Below are 21,097 nucleotides of genomic sequence, written 5' to 3' on the forward strand. Positions count from 1 at the left end.
CCTCTCCATCCTCGCGCGTCCTTGTGTGGTTTGGTTACTATGGAGATCATAATGAGAGCGCGTGCACTAGTGAGAGTGAAGGGGGGCACTGAATAAAGAAGAGATCAGTGTCAATGAGAAACACAGTCACTACGTAATTAAATCCGTTCCTGTTCAAAGAAACGGTCAGGATTTTACTTCAGGTCGGCCACGGAGTGCCGCGCACGAGCGAGATGGGCAGCGCGTCTTCGGCGTATCGGATCATATACCTGGACGTGGATGGAAGGATTCAGAAGGTAAAACGCTCGTGTGATGCTCAGATTTTTGTTGTTGTTTTTTTTTTTTTTTTTTTATGTATTAAACGTAGCGTTTTATGTAGTTTCCTTAGCCCTTTTCAAAACATTGCCCTCCCTAAAACAGTTAATTAGCTATTGTATTTAGTTGCATTTAAATCCAACAGATGATGTTTTAAAATGACAAAATCATAAGGTTGTTGCAATCTTGTAAAAAAAAATAATAATAATAATAAAAAAAAATTAAAAAAAAGTATTTAACTCTAGTTAAATAAGAATGACTATACTCAAAGTGTCATCCATTTCTCTCAAGATAAAAGCAAGAATAATTCAAACTAAATAACAATCATTCATTATACAAATTATTCTTTAAAAGTTTTTGATGCTAGGACACCTTTAAAAAAAACAACTGTTAATAAACGACATTTAAAACTACTAGCATACTTGTATTTTAGATTCTGTTTATTTGCAACACAGGTCGAAAGGTTAGTTGCTGTTTGGATAATTGTTCTGATTATAGTGATGATGATGATACAACATTTTTGACCTGCATTTATGAACTGCACACTTTCTCTTGCACCCTTTACCACTCTTACATACGCCATAAAACATTTAAACCCATTTTTGTCTTGTTATGCTTCAACATTTAATAAAACCCACATATTCTCATGCTTTCAGGAGTGTGTTCTCAACTCTTGGTGTTATAAGGTCGAACGGCTGGTCTAAAGGCCTTTGATGATCAGTTATCTAGATCAAACAGATAATTGGGATATTTGCAGTTACTTTACAGATATCCATGATGACAATCAGTTGCCATCACTGTATATTTATTAATAATCGCTTTTACAACAAATTAGTGTGTTGTGCATACATTAGAGTAATATAATGCTTAGTTTTCTGTTACAAACGTGCATCTGGCTGTTATTGTTCTGTCTTGGCAATGTGACCAAAAAAATTAATAAAAAAGAATCAGCATATAAAAGCCTACAGCACAATGAAAAACAAAAGGACATCTTAATGAGCACATCTGTATGTGTGTGCATACACCCACACTGCCTGCACACACACACACACACACACAAAACATTTTTAATACAGAAGAAGCGGGAAAGTAAATATAATTTACTTTGTTCCAGTGCAACTGTCTTCTGCACCTTTTAAGTAATATTCGACTATTACAGCTTCCAGTGACTAAAATATCACATAGACACTGGAAGATACTTGAAAAACTGTAAATGCTCCACTGCTAAAATGAGACAGTGTATTTTTGCTCTGTGGTTGATGGTACATAATTTTATAGTCTCTATTATTAAGGCTGTGAGTTATGTGTTTTAAGTTCATCTTTGACAAAGTATTAAATTAGAAGCTTTTTTGGACACTAATAAGAGTTTCTCATATCCTTCAGTTTAAAACCTGCAATTGCATTATGTAACAATGTGGCCATATAACTCTCTTTCTCCCACTCCTTTTCAATCATTCACTTTTCTCTTTTAAGCTGTAAGTCATATACAGAATAACTCACATTTGCTCTCTCTCTCTCTCTCTCTCTCTCTCTCTCTCTCTCTCTCTCTCTCTCTCTCTGACCTTGCTCTGTGTCAGCTGCAACCCCCCTCATTGTCTTTGTGTGTGTGTGTGTGTGTGTGTGTGTGTGTGTGTTTGTCACCTGTCTTGTTGTGTCTGTTGATGGCATATACACAATATGTTTTTTAAGTGGGTCAGGGCCACTCAGGGGTCACGATTGACACTACAAATGACAGGTGACTGGACTTGGCCTTGGCTGTGCTCAGAAGTCTCAATTAATCAGTAAAATGTAATGTTTAATGGTCAGCACCACATGGAAACCAGAAATATTTACGTGGTCATATTCTGCTTTTGTCAAATATAGAGAGATTCTTCAATTAGGGGAACTTTTCTGTCCTCAAAGATATTGTTAAAGAAAAAAGAAAAAATTAATCATTGGAGTTTAAAAAAAAGTTGATTAAAATTTTTGTGTCTCTTCCATTACTTTTTCCATATTTTGGGAATAGAATTAATTTGGAAAGAAATTCAGTTCAAAACAGAAACAAAATCCTGCACACTGCTGCAGCTTGTGAATAAAACATTTAATTAATACAATGTTTTGGTCATGTCACCTTCGTCAGGCATGACCAAAACGTTGTATTAATTAAATTGTTTATTTGCAAGCAGCAGCAGTGTGCTGGATTTTGTTTCTTCTTTATTTCTTTCAGTTATTTTTCCTATGCACCTGCAATTTATCAGGTGTGCTATGTTTTATTTTCTTCTTTTTTGAAAGAAATTCAATTAAAATAATGAAACTTCTACTTTGAACCTTTTCAAAAGAACTTTTATTTCATAGTATTTATGGGAGTATTTTCAACTTTTCTGTTACAAAAAATTGTTGTCATTATCATGATGCCAATCACTTTAGAGAGCAATTGAGCTTTTCAAATATATTTCATTTCCATGAAAATGTCAACCATACCATGGAAAAATGGCGTTTTCAATCTAATTTCAGTTCATCATGCAGCCTTGATGGGTATTATAACTTAATATAATACAGCTGAAGTCAGAAGTTTACATACACCTTAGCCAAATACATTTAAACTCAGTTTTTCACATTCCTGACATTTAATCATAGAAAACATTCCCTGTCTTAGGTCAGTTAGGATCACTACTTTATTTTAAGAATGTGAAATGTCAGAATAATAGTAGAGAGAATGATTTATTTCAGCTTTTATTTCTTTCATCACATTTCCAGTGGGTCAGAAGTTTACAAACACTTTGTTAGTATTTGGTAGCATTGCCTTTAAATTGTTTAACCTGGGTCAAATGTTTTGGGTAGTCTTCCACAAGCTTCTCACAATAAGTTGCTGGAATTTTGGCCCATTTCTCCAGACAGAACTGGTGTAACTGAGTCAGGTTTTTAGGCCTTCTTGCTCACACATGCTTTTTCAGTTCTGCCCACAAATTTTCTATCAGACTGAGGTCAGGGCTTAGTGATGGCTACTCCAGTACCTTCACTTTGTTGTCCTTAAGCCATTTTGCTACAACTTTGGAGGTATGCTTGGGGTCATTGTCCATTTGGAAGACCCATTTGTGACTGAGCTTTAACTTCCTGGCTGATGTCTTGAGATGTTGCTTCAATATATCCATATCATTTTCCTTCCTCATGATGCCATCTATTTTGTGAAGTGCACCAGTCCCTCCTGCAGCAAAGCACCCCCATCCCCACGATTCACGGTTGGGATGGTGTTCTTCGGCTTGCAATCCTCACCCTTTTTCCTTCATACATAACGATGGTCATTATGGCCAAATAGTTCAATTTTTGTTTCATCAGACCAGAGGGCATTTTTCCAAAAAGTAAGATCTTTGTCCCCATGTGCACTTGCAAACTGTAGTCTGGCTTTTTGTATGGTGTTTTTGGAGCAGTGGAGTCTTCCTTGCTGAGCAGCCTTTCAGGTTATGTCGATATAGGACTCGTTTTACTGTGGATATAGATACTTGTCTGCCTGTTTCCTCCAGCATCTTCACAAGGAACTTTGCTGTTGTTCTGGGATTGATTTGCACTTTTTGCACCAAACTACGTTCATCTCTAGGAGACAGAATGCGTCTCCTTCCTGAGCGGTATGATGGCTGCGTGGTCCCGTGGTGTTTATACTTGCGTACTATTGTTTGTACAGATGAACGTTGTACCTTCAGGCATTTGGAAATTGCTCCCAAGGATGAACAAGACTTGTGGAGGTCCACAATTTTTCTTCGGAGTTTTTTTTTTTTGAGTGTTTGTAGCCTGCTAACCTGCTTAGTATTGCTTATTCTTATTCTCATACGTTCATCGTTTTATCCTTTGTCATTTTACCGTGTTTCAGGACTTTCCGCTTTTCTACTGTTTCATTTGTGTATTTTACCTGTTGCTGCTGGCACCTAGCTCGAGTCTGTGTTTGTAGCTTGCTAGCTTTTTTTTTTAGCACTGCTTATCTATCTGTTTTCAGCTTTTAATCCTTAACATCTGCCATTTTTCAGCATGCATCGTGTTTTCCCCCGCATTATTCTCTTATCGTGATTGAACTGCGTGCATTTTCCACTTACATTTTCCACTTGCAAAGCGCGGATTAAACTGCGTGCATTTTACAGCACGCACCCGTTTTTCTCCTCTGTGTTACACGGATTAATGCATCGATCTCAAAGCACCGCTTATCAAGAACAACCATAACAACAAACAATTGCATGAGGGATTCACATCGATCTCAACCCTCACCGCTCAGAAACAACCAACAACAACAACAACAACAATCAATTGTGGTAAGTCATGGCATTTGCTCATGTTATTTCTTCCTGCATTGCATATCACATGTTTACAATAGCTTCTTCCATCAGCAGTGAGGGATTCACATGTGATAAATGTAAGGAATTAGTCAGGCTGACAGAGAAGGTTAATGAGTTAGAGACACGCATCCGAGTGCTAGTGGAGGTCAGTAAGAAAGAGAAGCTGGTGGATACTGTGAACAACACACACACTTTGGTTCTGTCTCTAGAGCCCCTGCAGCAGGGCGTTTGGGTGACGTCTCGGCGGTATACTTGCTCAGTAAATCGACACCATTCTCCCGTTCCTAGTAGGGTATCCAATAGATTCTCCCCACTCAGTGATGCACCCATTGAGAATCATGTTGAAAGAGCCCTAATAATTGGTGATTCTATTGTAAGGAACATGGAAATAGAGACTCCAGCCACTATTGTTAAATGCATTTTGGGTACCAGAGCGTCTGACATCAGATCAAATGTACAAGTGCTGACTAATGCTATACGTAGATTTTCTAAAAGTGTTATTCATGTTGGCACTAATGATGTCTGGCTTCGCCAGATGGAGATCACTAGAGATAATGTTAAAGAGGTGTGTAAACTTGCAAAAACAATGTCAGACACTGTAATATGCTCTGGCCCCCTCCCTGCTCATCATGGTGACGAGGTTTATAGTAGATTAGTGTCACTGAATGGCTGGATGTCTGAGTGGTGTCTGGAGAATAGTATAGACAATTGGAAGAGTTTTTGGGGTAGACCTGACCTGCTAAAGAGAGACGGACTCCATCCCTCCAGGGAAGGTGCCGCTCTCCTCTCTAGTAATTTGGCTCATAGTCTTAATAATGATAGTATTTGATTAACTGGGGCCCAGGTCAGGAAGCAGACAAACTGATTAATCCGAATGTCTGCTTGCTGCCTTGAGACGTCACACAGGTCACACAAATTACAACACATAGAGATTGTATCACCTAGATATCACATAGAGACTGTCTGTCTGTTCCCCGAACTACCAAACACAAAACTCTCACTAAATAATTTAGACATTTTTTTATTAAGGTCAAACTTGAACAAAACAAAAAAAATAAAGTTAAACATCATATGAAGGTAGGGCTACTAAACATTAAATCTCTTTCTAACAAAGCACTAATTGTAAATGAAATTATTACAGATCATAGTTTGGATGCACTCTGTTTGACTGAAACCTGGCTTAAACCAGATGAATATATTAGTTTAAATGAACCTACTCCCCCAGGTTATTGTTGTAAACATGTGCCTTGTCTGAAGGGTCGAGGAGGAGGTGTTGCTACAATTTACAGTGAAGTTGTTGGTGTTACTTAGAGGACAGGATATAAGTTTAAGTCTTTTGAAATAATGTGACACCGTCAGATATAAATAAAAAAACTCTGTCGTCTTTTGCCCTTACTACAATATATAGATCACCCGGGCCTTATTCTGATTTCCTTGGTGAATTTGCTCATTTTTTATCAGATCTTGTAGTTAGTGTAGATAGAGCTTTAATTGTTGGTGATTTCAACATTCATATAGATAATGAAAATGACACATTGGGATTAGCATTTATCGATATTCTCAACTCTCCTAGAGTGAGACAAAATGTGAGAGGACCAACTCATCGCCATAATCATACGCTAGATTTAATTCTGTCATATGGAGTTGATGTTGATACTATAGAAATTCTACCACAGAGCGTTGACATCTCAGATCATTACCTCCTCTCTTGTAAGCTGCGATCAGCTAATGTTACTCAATTTACTCCACGCTATCGTTCAGTTAGAACTATTCTTTCGACCACTAAAGATAGCTTCACTAATAATCTTCCAGATCTATCACATACACTCAGTAAGCCCCAAAGCATAGAAGAACTTGATGAAATAACAGAAAATATAAATACAGTCATCTCTAGCACTCTTTTTTTTTTTTTTTTTTTTTTTTTTTTACCCAATTTGGAATGCCCAATTCCCAGTGCGCTTTTATGTCCTCGCGGTCGCGTAGTGATTCGCCTCAATCCGGGTGGCGGAGGATGAATCCCAGTTGCCTCCACGTCTGAGACCATCAACCTGTGCATCTTATCATGCGGCTTGTTGAGCGCTTTCCACGGAGACATAGCGCGTGTGGAGGCTTCACACCATCCACCGCAGCATCCGCGCTCAACTCACCACACGCCCCACCGAGAACGAACCACATTACAGCGACCACGAGGAGGTTACCCCATGTGACTCTACCCTCCCTAGCAACTGGGCCAATTTGGTTGCTTAGGAGACCTGGCTGGAGTCACTCAGCACGCCCTGGGATTCGAACTAGCCAGCGTTTTTTTACTACTGAGCTACCCAGGCTCTCCTCTAGCACTCTTGATAGTGTCGCCCCACTTCGATTAAAGAAAATTAAAGAAAAAATCTCCGCACCATGGTACAATGATCACACTCATGCTCTCAAGAGAGCAGCTCAGAAAATGGAGCGCAAGTGGAAGAATACAAAATTAGAGGTATTTCGCTGTGCATAGAAGGATAGTTACAGACAGGCACTAAAAGCTGCCAGGTCAGCATATTTTAGCAAACTCATAGAAAATAACCACAACAATCCTTGGTGTTTATTCAGTACTGTGGCTAAATTGGTTAGGAATAAAGCCTCAGCTGAACCAGATATTCTGTCGCAGCACAAGAGTAATGACTTCATGAATTAGTTTACTGATAAAATTGAAATAATCAGAAATAAAATTGGAATTATGCAATCATCTGTCACAATACCTCAGAAAACTGTGTCTCATAATTTTCCTCACATACAACTTCAATCCTTTGCTGTCATGAAGAGCTAACAAAACTTATCAAAACATCAAAAGCCACAACATGTATGTTAGATCCAATACCAACTAAGCTCTTAAAAGAGGTATTCCCTGTAATCTCAGAACTTCTTCTTAATATTATTAACTCCTCTCTATCCTTACGACATGTCCCAAGAAACTTTAAAATGGCAGTTATCAAACCGCTTATTAAGAAGCCACAACATGATCCTGGAGAACTGGCTAATTATAGCCCAATTTCAAATCTCCCATTTATGTCGAAAATACTAGAAAAGGTAGTATCCTCCCAACTATGTTCATTTGTACAGAGAAATAGTACATATGAACAATTCCAGTCAGGATTTAGCCCCATCACAGTACAGAGACTGCATTTACCAGAGTTACAAATGACTTGCGCTTATCATCTGATCGTGGCTGCATTTCACTTCTAGTGCTTTTAGATCTTAATGCTGCATTCGACACGATAGATCACGACATTCTCTTGAATAGGCTAGAGAATTATGTTGGCATTTGTGGAGTTGCATTAGCATTGTTTAGGTCCTATTTAGCAGACTGCTACCACTTTGTCTATTTAAATGAGGAATTGTCAAACCAAACAAAAGTAAAGTATGGAGTGCCACAACGATCAGTTTTAGGGCCTCTGCTTTTCTCCTTGTATATGTTTCCCCTGGGAGATATTATCAGGAATCGTGAAATAAGTTTCCACTGTTATGCTGACGATACCCAACTTTATATTTCTTCAAAACCAGACGAAATTTCACAATTCTACAAATTAGCAGAGAGTATCAATGAAATAAATGGCCAGAAATTTCCTTCTACTCAATTCTGACAAAACAGAGGTACTAATTATTGGACCAAAAACCTTTCAAAATAAGCCGCTAAAATATAACTTGACTCTCGATGAATGTACTGTTACATCGTCTTCAACAGCGAAGAACTTAGTTGTTACATCTGATACCAATCTGTCCTTTTAAAATCAAATTACCAATGTTTGTTGAACAGCATTCTTCCACCTTAGAAATATTGCTAAATTACAACACATGCTCTCTGTTGCTGATGGCGAAAAACTAATTAATGCATTCATGACCTCAAGACTAGATTATTGTAATGCATTACTGGGACTGCAAGCAACTTCAACTGGTTCAAAATGCAGCAGCCAGAGTGCTGACTAGAACCAAGAAATATGATCATATTAGCCCCATTTTATCGTCGTTACATTGGCTGCCTGTTAAATTTTGTATTAATCTTAAAATTCTGTTAACTACGTACAAAGCTTTGAATGGTCTTGCTCCGCAGAAATTAAGTGACCTTCTACCATGCTATATTCCATCACGTTCATTACGATCGCACAGTTCTGGTCTGTTAATAGTTCCTAGAATATCAAAATCCACAAAAGGAGGTAGATCCTTTTCATATTTGGCTCCTAAACTATGGAATAGTCTCCCTAACACTGTTCGAGATGCAGACACACTCATTCAGACTAATCTAGACTAATGACTCATCTGTTTAGCCAGGTATACACCTAATTTATCCTTCATCTCAAAATTAGGCTGCTTTAATTAGGTCTGCCGGAACCAGAAACCAGAAACATTGATCATGATCTATAACTCTGCAATAAATTGAATGGTATCTATCCTAATATTATTCTATTTGTTTCCCTGTCTCAACCTCGGGACTCCTATCCTGAGGTCACCAGAACCGTCTGGATCCAGCTCCATTCCTGCTTCGTATTGGACTCCACTGCTACATGTCTCTGAGTGATGATGACTAATAGCAGCCGGTGCCAGCCAAGCATCACTTCAGTCTATTACGATTGACTTCAGAAGATGAACTGATGCCAACTCCAACCATAAGACATGGGATACATCATATGCCATTGCCTCAACCTTGGACTTAGGATAGACCTCACAGAAATTACAGGCCGGTTGAACTGCAATGCACCTCACTGATCTCTGCCTGCATCACCTTGATCTATTGATGGACTACTTTCTTGAAATGGAATACATAGACTATCAATTTATTGCCAACAAAACCCTTCATCAGCCGACTAACAAGGACAATTGCATCTATGTGAACTTCTGCAGTTCATCCAGGACATTAGTCATTAATCTTACAGTTCATACAAAATCTTTGTTTAAACACTGACCCTTAACACTTACTTAGTTTAATCATTTTAAACCATGACTTGCACGATACATAAGTAAAATTGGCATTATATTCATGAAGTTAGCCAGCGGGGAATTGACCCCCACAGTGAGCCTGGTTTCTCCCAAGGTTATTTTTCTCCATTAACCAACATCTTATGGAGTTTGTGTTACTTGCCACAGTCGCCTTTGGCTTGCTCACTGGGTACTAGATACAATTATTATTTAATTACTTATTTTTAAACAGAATTCCAATCTTATTTTATCAAACTACACAACGATGACTCTAAGACATTATAGATATTACAGTTTCATTTTCTGTTAATGCATGATTTTCTGTAAAGCTGCTTTGAAACGACGTGTGTTGTGAAAGGCGCTATACAAATAAAAATGACTTTTTTATTTTCCATGATGTCAAGCAAAGAGGCACGGAGTTTGAAAGTAGGCCTTAAAATACATCCACATGTACATCTCCAATTGACTCCAATTAGCCTATCAGAAGCTAAATTAGTCTTGACATCATTTTCTGGAATTTTCAAAGCTGCATAAAGGCACAGTTCCCTATCTGTCACACACTCGATGTAGTGTCGATGTAGTGACACTAGGGGTCACTCTTGGGAGCCCGAGACACCTCTGGTCTTTGATAAAAAAATGAAAATTGAAAATTGGCGAGTGGTATTTGCATGCCAGTCCCCCGGACATACGGGAATAAAAGGAGCTGGTATGCAACCACTCATTCAGATTTTCTCTTCGGAGCCGAACGGTCATGCTCACTGAGCTGAATTCCCATGACTGTTCATTCACCTCTGCTGGATCTGACGGCGCATTTCAGCGGCTTCTCCCTCCTCTGCACTGGTGCACTTCAGAGAATGCCCCTGGGCGCTTCAGCAGAAATAAGAGTATATTTCTCTAAAAGAGTATATTTCTCTAAAAGAGCGCACGGAACGTCTTTTTAAAGACGCGTCTTTTTAAAGATGCCTTTCCTTTGTGTGTTATTCCTGGTTGCACACGTTATCTCTCGCCTTCTGACGGTCACGATCACTGTCTTTCGTGTCTGGGCACTGCTCACGTGGAGACAGCATTCGTGGATGGTCATGTACTCATTGCGAGGACATGTCCATGGCAACGATGCGGTCACGGCTCGCCTTCGTAAGAAAGCAAGCCACCCCAGAGGCTCCCCGCCTCGGTCCTTTTACCCACGGGTATGAGGCCAGTGCGGCTAGCACTGGGGGCGATTTGGGGACCCCAATGGGACCGCCTCCATCGGGTATCCCCCCGCGGACCTCCCATTCCCCAGCACGCTCGTCTGCCCCTATCTGGCTTCCGGATGAGTCCGCCGGCTCGTCTCATGGTGAGTTCGACCTCTTATTCGGAGCCCACGAATGTGATGAGCTCTCGAGCGCAGCATCAGAGAGCAGGCTCATCCAGTCAGACGCGGAAGCCTCAGCTGGGCTTCTCCCTTTGGGGATGATTGCCCAGTCACAGGCTGACACAGAGATGACATGACATGCTTTCCCGGGCAGCCGCGAGCGTCGGCTAGAGTGGAACCCTCCGCTCTTCCCTGAACCCTTGCGGCTCGATGATTGGTTCCTGGGCTCGCGGCACCGCTCAAAGCCACGCCCCGCCCCCGTTCCTTTTTTCCCGGAAGTGCATGAAGAGCTGACAAGGTTGTGGGAGGCACTTTTTACTGCCTGGTCCCGATCTTTTCAGCTTCCCCGCCCTCACTACCCTCGGTGGTGGGGCGGCCAAGGGCTATTCGGCAATCCTCCGATGGATAAAGGCACTCGCAGTGCACCTATGCCCGCAGACCCTGCAGGAGAGGTTGGAAGGGCGGTTGTCCCCTTCCACCTTGAAGGTGTACGTTGCCGCCATAGCAGCACACCACGACGCAGTCGACGGTAAGTCCTTAGGGAAGCACGACCTTATCATCAGGTTCCTGAGAGGCGCCAGGAGGCTGAATCCCTCCAGACCGCACCTCATTCCCTCATGGGACCTCTCTGTAGTTCTTCAGGGTCTACAGAGAGCCCCCTTTGAGCCTTTGCAGTCAGCTGAGCTTAAGGCACTCTCCTTGAAGACTGCCCTCCTGACTGCGCTCACTTCCGTCATGAGGGTAGGAGACCTGCAAGCGTTCTCTGTCAGCGAAACGTGCCTGGAGTTCGATCCGGGCTACTCTCACGTGATCCTGAGACCCCGACCGGGCTTTGTGCCCAAGGTTCCCACGACCCCTTTTAGGGATCAGGTTGTGAACCTGCGAGTGCTACCCCAGGAGGAGGCAGACCCAGCCATATCATTGCTGTGTCTGGTGCGCACTTTACGCATCTATTTGGATCGCACGCATAGCTTTAGAATCTCTGAGCAGCTCTTTGTCTGCTTTGGTGCACAGCAGAAAGGAAGCGCTGTCTCCAAGCAGAGGATCACCCACTGGCTCATTGACGCCATAGCTATGGCATATCATGCCCAGGACATGCCGCCCCCGGTAAGGCTACGAGCCCATTCTACCAGGGGTGTAGCGGCCTCCTGGGCCCTGGCCAGGGGTGCCTCTCTAACAGGCATTTGCAGAGCAGCAGGCTGGGCAACACCCAACACCTTTGCGAGGTTCTACAACCTCCGGGTGGAACCGGTTTCATCCCAGGTAGTGGCACGCTATACAAGCGGATAAACCCGGGAAATCCGGCCGGGTGTATCGCTTGCACATAGCACCTTCCACCTCTTTTGAGCTGAAGACGTGCGCCATTAATTCCCAGTAGTGTTCACAAACTATGTTCCCTTGTTGACTTCCTCCGAGCCCTTTGGCAGTCGAGTTTTCGGAGAGACTCGCTGCCAGCCCAGTACACGTGCTAACTAAGAGCCCTGTTCTGGGGTAGGTGCTCCGCATTTGGCGGTTCCCTGTAAGGCAAACCCCATGCGATGTATATCTTCTGCTAATTCGTTTCCCGTTGGCAAACTGCGTCTTCCTTGGGCAGAGCCCCTCTGTTGGGCAGGATCTACCTTGAAGACTCTCCACATGGTCGGCAAGACCATGTGATGTATTTTTCCACTTAAATATCCCCCCCCCCCCTTTGGGTGAGGTGTGGTCTCTGCGGTGTCCTCTCCTTGGGAGGGACACCCCCCGACTGGACCTGGCGGCCCAGTCGGATAATCCCTCTTCTTTTTTAGGGAGTGGAAAAAAAGAAGGGGAAAAGAGGCCACGACTGGGTTAGCCTGTCTCTATCTTTTGGGTAGTCGACTTGTCCCCAAAGGGCCGTTCGACACTCATAACTATGTTGGGGGAGGTTATGTGTCGACCTGGTGTGCTGGCTACGAGGCACACAGTGGTCTGTCCGTCACACACCGCCAGTTCACAGTTAGACACAGTTCAGCCAGTTGTGGCGTTTCGTATAGGGACCCCTAGTGTCACTACATCGACACAACTTCGAGTGAGTGACAGATAGGGAACGTCATGGTTACTTGCATAACCTCCGTTCCCTGATAGAGGGAATGAGACGTTGTGTCCCTCCTGCCACAATGCTGAACTACCCGCTGAAATGGCCAGACCTTGTCTTGGCTCCTCAGCATAAAACTTGAATGAGTGGTTGCATACCAGCTCTTTTTATACCTGTATGTCCGGGGGAGTGGCATGCAAATACCACTCGCCAATTTTCATTGGCCTTTTATCAAAGACCAGAGGTGTCTCGGGCTCCCAAGAGTGACCCCTAGTGTCACTACATCGACATAAAGTCTCACTCCCTCCATCAGGGAACGGAGGTTACGCAAGTAACCATGATGTTAACTTAGTGTATGTAAACTTCTGACCCACTTAAATTGTGATATAGTCAATTAAAAGTGAAACAATCTGTCTGTAAACAATTGTTGGAAAAACTACTCATGTCATGCATGAAGTAGATGTCCTTAATGACTTGCCAGAACTATAGTTTGTTAAAATGAACTCTGTGGAGTAGTTAAAAAATTAGTTTTAATGATTTCAACCTAAGTGTATGTAAACTTCTGACTTCAACTGTATATCTCAGAGGTCGAAGAAATCTGCAGATTTCAAAGCGTTTTGAATGGTTTCGTCTCATGATCTAAGTGCTGCTTTCACAGCTGTTACATCCGTAATGAAGAGATGTCATGTCCGTAACGCTGGTTTTTCCCCATTTAAGTGAAAACAACAATGAATAAAAATAGATATTACATATTCTTAGAAGTGACGATCCTTCTAAATTCTGTGGCTATTATTATTTCTGGATTGTGCATTACAATTCACAGAGTTTTTACAAAGTGTGTGGTCTCCCAAAAACTTGTGTCCATTTTTGTCACATCCGTAATGCAAGCTCACTTCCCGATCTAAACTGGAAAAAACTTGTACAGACTGAAACCTTTCTGATGTCTTGATTCTATCTGCAGGGGTCTCTTATTATACATAAAAATTGTTTAATATACTGGTAACAAGTACTTTATATATGAAGTTAAATTTCAAATTTTCACTGAAAATGTCACATCCATAATTTGAAATATAACTTTATGTATAATACATATACAGTATATATATTTAAAATTCTTAAACTGACAGATGGGCACATCTCTGTCAGAGCAGCAGAGTGACAGTCTGAAGATCAGAAATGTAATTCATTTTAAAGTTTTTAGGCTACATCATGTTTGGAGGGTTGGTTTATTAGCTGTCATTACCAACAAGGAGTTAGTGTTTGAGAATTTCAATTCAGAAACAACAAATTTCTTTTTTTATTGTTATTAATTCACAGTTAATACAACCATTTGTCCAAAAACATCCAAAAGTGTCATTACCATCACACACACAATATGAAAAATCCATATTGCCACATATTATAATAAACTTGAAGGTAAAATTTGAAGGTTGATCAAGGGCATGATCAGATTAATTCATAAGTAAATAAAGAATAATTATTATTAAATAAATCATTGTTTTTATTATTAAATAAATAAATTCATTCTAAATGAACACCAAGTGAACTTAATTACACACATTTTCGAGATGACACCATTACTCAATTCAATTGAGGAACAAGTTTACTCAGTTAATTGAGTAAAGTCAACTTATTACAGTTTTCAGTGCAGTGGAATACAAAGTATTAAATACTACATACTGAATACTGCACAGCACACAATGTATACTGTCTACTATTTAAGTTAAACATTTTACATTATACGACAATTAGTTAACATGTTTAAATTTACACCAGTCTGGTGATAGCTACCAAAATTAGCTTATTAAAAAAACAAAAACAACAATGTTTACACACACACACACACACACACACACAAAAATCCAAGAGTCACAAAAACCCCTAATTGTGGAATCAACCTATTATCTAGATTATTAAGAAATGTACATAATCTTAATATAGAATATTAGCACAAACAGAGTTTAATTTTAAAGACAGTGAATTGACTGTTTTTGTTTCTTTTAGGTTGTTTTCAGCCGTTCCTGTAGCCCCTGTGATATTAAGGAGCTATTCTGCACTGCCACAGGCCTCTCCAGGTAAAGTGTGTGTGTGTGTGTGTGTGTGTGTGTGTGTGTGTGCATGTGTCTGCATGTGTGTGTGTGATTGAAGTGTTTCCATTTTTGAAGTGCTCCATTTTTAGAGTGTGTATCTGCTGCTGACAGGAACACAACCATTTCCCTTCTGGACTCAACAGGTGCTATGGTCTCCATCGACCCCACAATGCCAAACAACTCAGAAAGGTAACACTGCCCTATCCCATAACATTTCATTTGGTCAGAAACTCTTTTCAAACTGACGTAGTAGTAAATATTTATCAGAGATAAGAGGTTATAAAAACAAACAACAGGTAATTTTGTGACCTTTTATCTAGATTCTTGCTAACAGATTAATTCTGAAAGGACTACTGATGTAAACTCCTGTTGTTTTTAAGTTTATCTCTAAAATAGCCAGACTCCACTATAGAGCCAATTAGAGCAGTGATTCTCAACTGGTTGGTCACGACACACAAATGGGTTGTGGGTTGGCTCGCCACTTGATGTCCAAAGAACCACTGCTTTAGAGTATTTGAACTTAGGAGTTCCTATGTCATTAATAAAAACATCAGTGGTGTTTTTGTTAACTGCATACTTTAAATAAAGGCTGGAGAGTTTGTAGCATAAAACCAAGGTTAGATCCGATCCATGTTAACAGAGGACACACATTAAACATAAAGGAATTTTTAAAATATTCTGTGGTAAGAAGCCCAAATAAAGTAGCCTACTGTCTATACCTTTTCTGTGGGGTATATGCAGGTCTGCCTACAAAACAAACAATGTATGGCGGCCAGATAAAGATAAAGGGGAAGTTCCTCTTGAAAAGCAGAGTCTAAGGGTGCCCACTTAATGTCATGCCATATCTATCACAGTCGACTTCCAGAAGATTAGATGTCTTGGGTGGTAATTCTACAGGTAACTGCGGCACTCTTGAGGAGAGACTGGACATGAGTGGGTGTTGATGATCAGTTAGGAAGAGGGGACATATTTTAATATGGCACTATAGCTGCTTTGTAACTACGTTTGTGTGTCCTGGTGTTTTTGAAGGTCGCCGTACAAAGTGGTGCCTCAAACCGGTGGACAACTTGCAAGTAAGTGCCCGATGTTCTGTACTTTTTAATGATCACAAACATGTTAATGTCACGAAATGCAGAGGCAGGACCCAATAGCAGAGTTAAAAAAGGAATTTATTGAATACAAAAAATAATGGGAAAAAAACTCAAACTGCCACAAGGGGGAAAAAATAACATAAACTACCCCTAAGGGGAAAAACACAAAGTAAGTAATCCAGGCTGGGCAGGGGGAACAGGACCGACTGGACTGGAAAACAAGAACCAGGGAAAGAGCAACAAGACCGACTGGCAGGACCGACAAGGGAGGACAAACAAGACTGGAAACAAGATGAACTAGCACTGGACAGCAAACATGAGGAGACTAAAATAGGGAGAGAAATCAACAGGTTAACAAGAGAGGGCAGGTGTGACTAATAAACTAATAATGGGCAAACAAGAAGGAGGGGTATGACGTAAGACAGAGAGTCACGTGGCGATACAGAAACAAAACAAAGCCACGTGCTCTCACAAGACAACAAAACACCCGAATTGCATGAACGCACATCGGCAAACACCACGCGATGAATGCAACAGGTGACAAAAAACAAGACAGGACACCTGTTCGGCCACAGACACACCCGACACCTCAGACCGAAGTGAACAAACATCAGCACAACATAAAGCAGCTCGCAATCAGGGCGCGCAACACAATGCGAGCACGAAGCGAGGCGCACCCGTGTTCGCGAGAGACAGACAAACTATTGACGCGAGTGCATGCTGCCAAGATGACATAAGCGCTATGCACCCACGTCAATAACAGACAGACATGGAGCACGAGTGTCCGGATCCTGACACAGACCGAAACCGAACCATATAGGAAGTCAGGATCCAGACACCATGCTCCCGACATGAAACAAGACAGACCGAAGAGCACACGGCAGGGAATACAACCGAAACCATGCGCTCACACAAAGACAGAAAACAAACACAAGACAGACATGGGACGATGATGCCATGGTCCTGTCAGACAAAAACCCAGACTGACAGAGTGAAAGGTCTGTGACAGTTAACCTAAATATTTATATACAGTGGCTCCAAAAAAGTATTTAGACACTTAAGTCAATTAAAATTGTCGGGCTGTCATTGCGTTATATAACAAAATATAAAAAAAAAAGTGTTGTTTATTTTAAGGGAAGGTAGCACAAGCACTCATTTCAAGCAAAACATTTTGCCAAAAAAATTTAAAAAAATAAATTAATAAAAAATAATTGGTTTGTTACTTATTAAACAATAAAACAATAGATATAGTGTTCAAAATTACAACAAAAAGTATCATGGCGCTTTCTGGTTGTCAAACATTAATGCAACATGTCTAAAGCACGTCAAAAGAACTACACCTCGGTTACAACTGTGTGAACTTTCTGCATCCACTAAAATCTCCTCAAGAACAGGTGGTGAAAGTCATTGCAAAAAGAGAGGTGAAGTTAGTTCTGAGAAAGGTTCTGGTGTCATTTGTTTGCAGATGTCACATGGTTTGATATTTTGTTGTTGATTGCAATGGCATTAAGACGTTTTTTAATGTGACTTAAGTGTCTGCATACTTTATGCGCCACTGTATAATCGAGACACATGTATGTGTCACATGTAAAACATTTTGCTTTCACAGAAAGTGTTTGCATTCTAAAATAATAATTGGATTTATTATGAAGACTGAAATAGGAATTCACCACTGAAGTGATCAGTCATATCTACTTTAATCTCCATAAATGGAGCGTGCAGAGTGCTGCATGTGTGCTGAAGAGCATCTCCATCTATCACTGTGGAAACACTCCTACAGCAGAGGTGGATTACAGTCTCACTTATCATGAGCTGAGAAATAATTATAACAAACTTTTTACTGATTACAAAGCAAACTCTAATACACAAGTTCATTTTTTTGGACAGGTTTTCTGACTCGTCTCCATTCTGTGACTCTTTGTCAGCAGATTTATTGTTTATGTCGTGTAGTTTTCCTGCTTTTTACACTTTAAACTCTAATATTGACATTACTGGAAAAATCAAGTTGTCTTAATTAAACATTACTTGAAATGTCAAGTTTTGGGCTTATAACACAAATAACTATGTTCCTTGAATTTATTAATCTTAAAAATCTGTAGACTTAAGATTTTAAGTATTAATAAATCAAAACGATTGTGTACAAAATCAAGGCTATGTGGAATACACTTAATCCCTTGCGATTGAATGATTTAATTGTGTTTCCTTCATCAATGGGAACATATGGGATCATTTAAATAGTTATAATTAAGAATTCATAGATGTTTCAGCTCTTTTGTAATATTGTTTATGTTGTTTTGTTGCAAATACACTGCGTGCCCAATTATTAGGCAAATTGTATTCCTCAGGATTAATTTTATTGATGAACAAACACAATGCTCTCAGTCAATCCAAAATGTTATTGAACCTCAAACCTGAATGTTTAACAAAGAAAACGTGGAGAGGTCACGTGACGCCATGCAAGAAGCGATGAGCTCTGCGCACTTTGCTAAATTTGTAATTATTTTCATGTTATAATCTGGTGAAATTTGATACACCCAGTTACACATTTGCTCTTTGAGGCAAAACATGGCAATGAAGTCAAAATCCTCGGGCTTTGGAGACATTAAAAGACACTTACATGTTCAGGATGAAAGCGCCGACAGGCCTACAGACCGGGGACTCGATTTGGATGGCGCGGCGGGAGAGGTGATCCAGCGTCAGTTGTCCAAAATGTCAGTGATGTTGACGAAGGTTCTTGCTGAATTGGAGGATCTCGCTGTAATACGTCGATCGATTACGGCGATGGAAATAAAATTCTCTGAGTTAGTTACAAGAGTGACTGATGTTGAGAGACGACTCGATTGTCTGGAATCTTCGGAGAGGGAATTAACCGCTAATCTGCCCGCGACCAAAGTTGATTTGGAACATCTCCTTGAAAAGCTTGAAGATCTTGAGAATAGAAGCCACAGGAATAACGTTCAAATTGTTGGAATTCCTGAGCATGAGGAGGGCAGAGATATGGTGAAATTCCTAGATGAGCTTTTCCCGAGTCTGCTCAACATAACAGGCCACAAGCTGGAAATCGAGCGAGCTCACAGAGTCCCAGCTCACAGATTTGCTGAGGGAGACAGGCCCCGATCGATTCTGACCAGATTTCTGAGATCATCCGATAAAGATCTTGTGTTGTGCCAGGCGAGGAGCAAAGGGAAGCTTTCTTGAAGAACCCTAATATTTTCTTGTTCCCGGACTTTGTGAGTTCGACAAGAGAGAAACTCGATCGGTTCAAGGAATGTAAGAAACTCTTACATCAGCGAAAGATCACTTTTGCTTTGATGTTTCCGGCCAAACTGAGAATAGAAACGAAGGACGGTCGCAAAGTATTTACATGTCCCAATCAGGCAATGTCTTTTATTGAATCAATGGGTGAGTAAACCATTGGGTGTTTCTCATGTGAGTGAAGTGAAAAGAAAAAGGATGTCTTTTATAAAGTTGACGGATTGTGTAAGTCATGGTATATACTTTTATGCAGCCTCGACCATCCGGGGACCGGGATGCCGGTTTTGTTTCTTTTTGTATTGGTTCCGCCTAGCGGCTGGAGCTTGATCTATTGAATAACACTCCTTTGGAACAGCTGTGGATTAATCTGTTCGTTCTTCGTGCTTATTCCTCCTGCTGGCTGGAGTTTGTTTTGTTGAGTATTTTTACGGGACATTGGAATGATTACGTCATCCGCTGAACTCATAACAGCAGGCTCACTGAACATATCTGAACGGTTTTATATCAGCTGAAATTTGTTTTGTGGAAGATCACACCTTTGAGACAGTTCTGTGAATGAATCTACACATTCTTTGTGTTCGTTTTTCCTATTGGCTGGGGTTTATTTTACAAAGTATTTTCTGTTATGTAATTTTGCCTCACAAATTTGTGAGGCAAAATTGAGCAATCCGATGGCAAATTTGTCGTGGGGGCTCGTGGGCGTTCATGGGCCTTTTGAGTTTAGAGGGACTGTCGCCGGTTGGCGCTGTCGTGCATGGGGTTAATGTGCACGTTTTTCTTTTTTCTGTTTGTTTTGTTTGGGGGGAAATTCAGGGTTTGATTGTATCACTAATGGGGAATGTGGTCTGTATAATTTTGTTTTTGACACACAATTTATTTTTTCTACTATATCAAAATGTCAAATGTTAATATGAGTGTACTATCTCTCTCCACATGGAATGTAAATGGGTTGGGGCACCCCATAAAAAGAAGGAAGGTTATTACTTTTCTTAAATGTAAGAAATATGATATTGTGTTTCGTCAAGAAACACATCTCTCCCTGCAGGAAGCTGAAAAATTTGGGAAGATATGGGGTTGCCTTTTTGTTTTAGTGCTGGCTCAAGTAAGAGCAAGGGAGTCATTATATTGATTAATAAACATCTACAATTCAAATGTCTCAAAGAGACTAATATTAAATTAGGGAGAGTCATTATTGTTTTAGCTAAAATTCAAGGGCAAAGGTTGATTTTGGCTAATATTTACGCACCTAGCGCTGATGATCAGGGCTTTTTTATAGATCTTGAAGGGATGCTGCAAACCGCTGGCACCCCTCATGATATAATATTGGGAGGAGACTTTAATCTTTTGATGGACTCAGTCCTTGATCACAGTGAAGCAAAAGTGTGTAAACCCCCTAGAGCAACATTGACACTTCACAAGATGTGTAAAAATCTTGGTCTTATGGATATTTGGAGACTTTTGAACCAATCTGGTAGGGACTATACATTTTTTTCATCAGTCCATAAGATTTATTTTAGAATAGATTTTTTTTTGTATCCAAATCCCTCATTTCATCTGTTGTTGATTGCTCAATTGGAAATATCTTAGTCTCAGATCATGCCCTGGTGAGTTTAGAGGTGTTGCCATATACAGAGAAAAATAAATCATATAGTTGGTGCCTTAATGTGTCCCTTTTGCAAAATCCTGATTTTCAACAAATGTTAAAGACTGAA

At 40.5% G+C, this 21,097-nt stretch overlaps 1 protein-coding gene across 2 annotated transcripts in view; it reads left to right on the forward strand.

Annotated features, from left to right (window-relative positions):
* LOC127447823 (high affinity cGMP-specific 3',5'-cyclic phosphodiesterase 9A-like) overlaps window positions 1-21,097 on the forward strand; it is a 46,279-nt gene continuing 25,182 nt past the window's right edge. For both annotated transcript variants that reach the window (XM_051709899.1, XM_051709900.1), the window contains exons 1-4: window positions 1-275; window positions 14,954-15,024; window positions 15,151-15,228; window positions 16,069-16,112. In XM_051709899.1, the coding sequence (XP_051565859.1) occupies window positions 213-275; window positions 14,954-15,024; window positions 15,151-15,228; window positions 16,069-16,112 (256 nt within the window). In that variant the 5' untranslated portion in view covers window positions 1-212. The remainder of the gene's footprint in view (window positions 276-14,953; window positions 15,025-15,150; window positions 15,229-16,068; window positions 16,113-21,097) is intronic.

The sequence above is a fragment of the Myxocyprinus asiaticus genome, chromosome 11, assembly GCF_019703515.2.
Source record: "Myxocyprinus asiaticus isolate MX2 ecotype Aquarium Trade chromosome 11, UBuf_Myxa_2, whole genome shotgun sequence".
NCBI classification, from domain to species: domain Eukaryota; kingdom Metazoa; phylum Chordata; class Actinopteri; order Cypriniformes; family Catostomidae; genus Myxocyprinus; species Myxocyprinus asiaticus.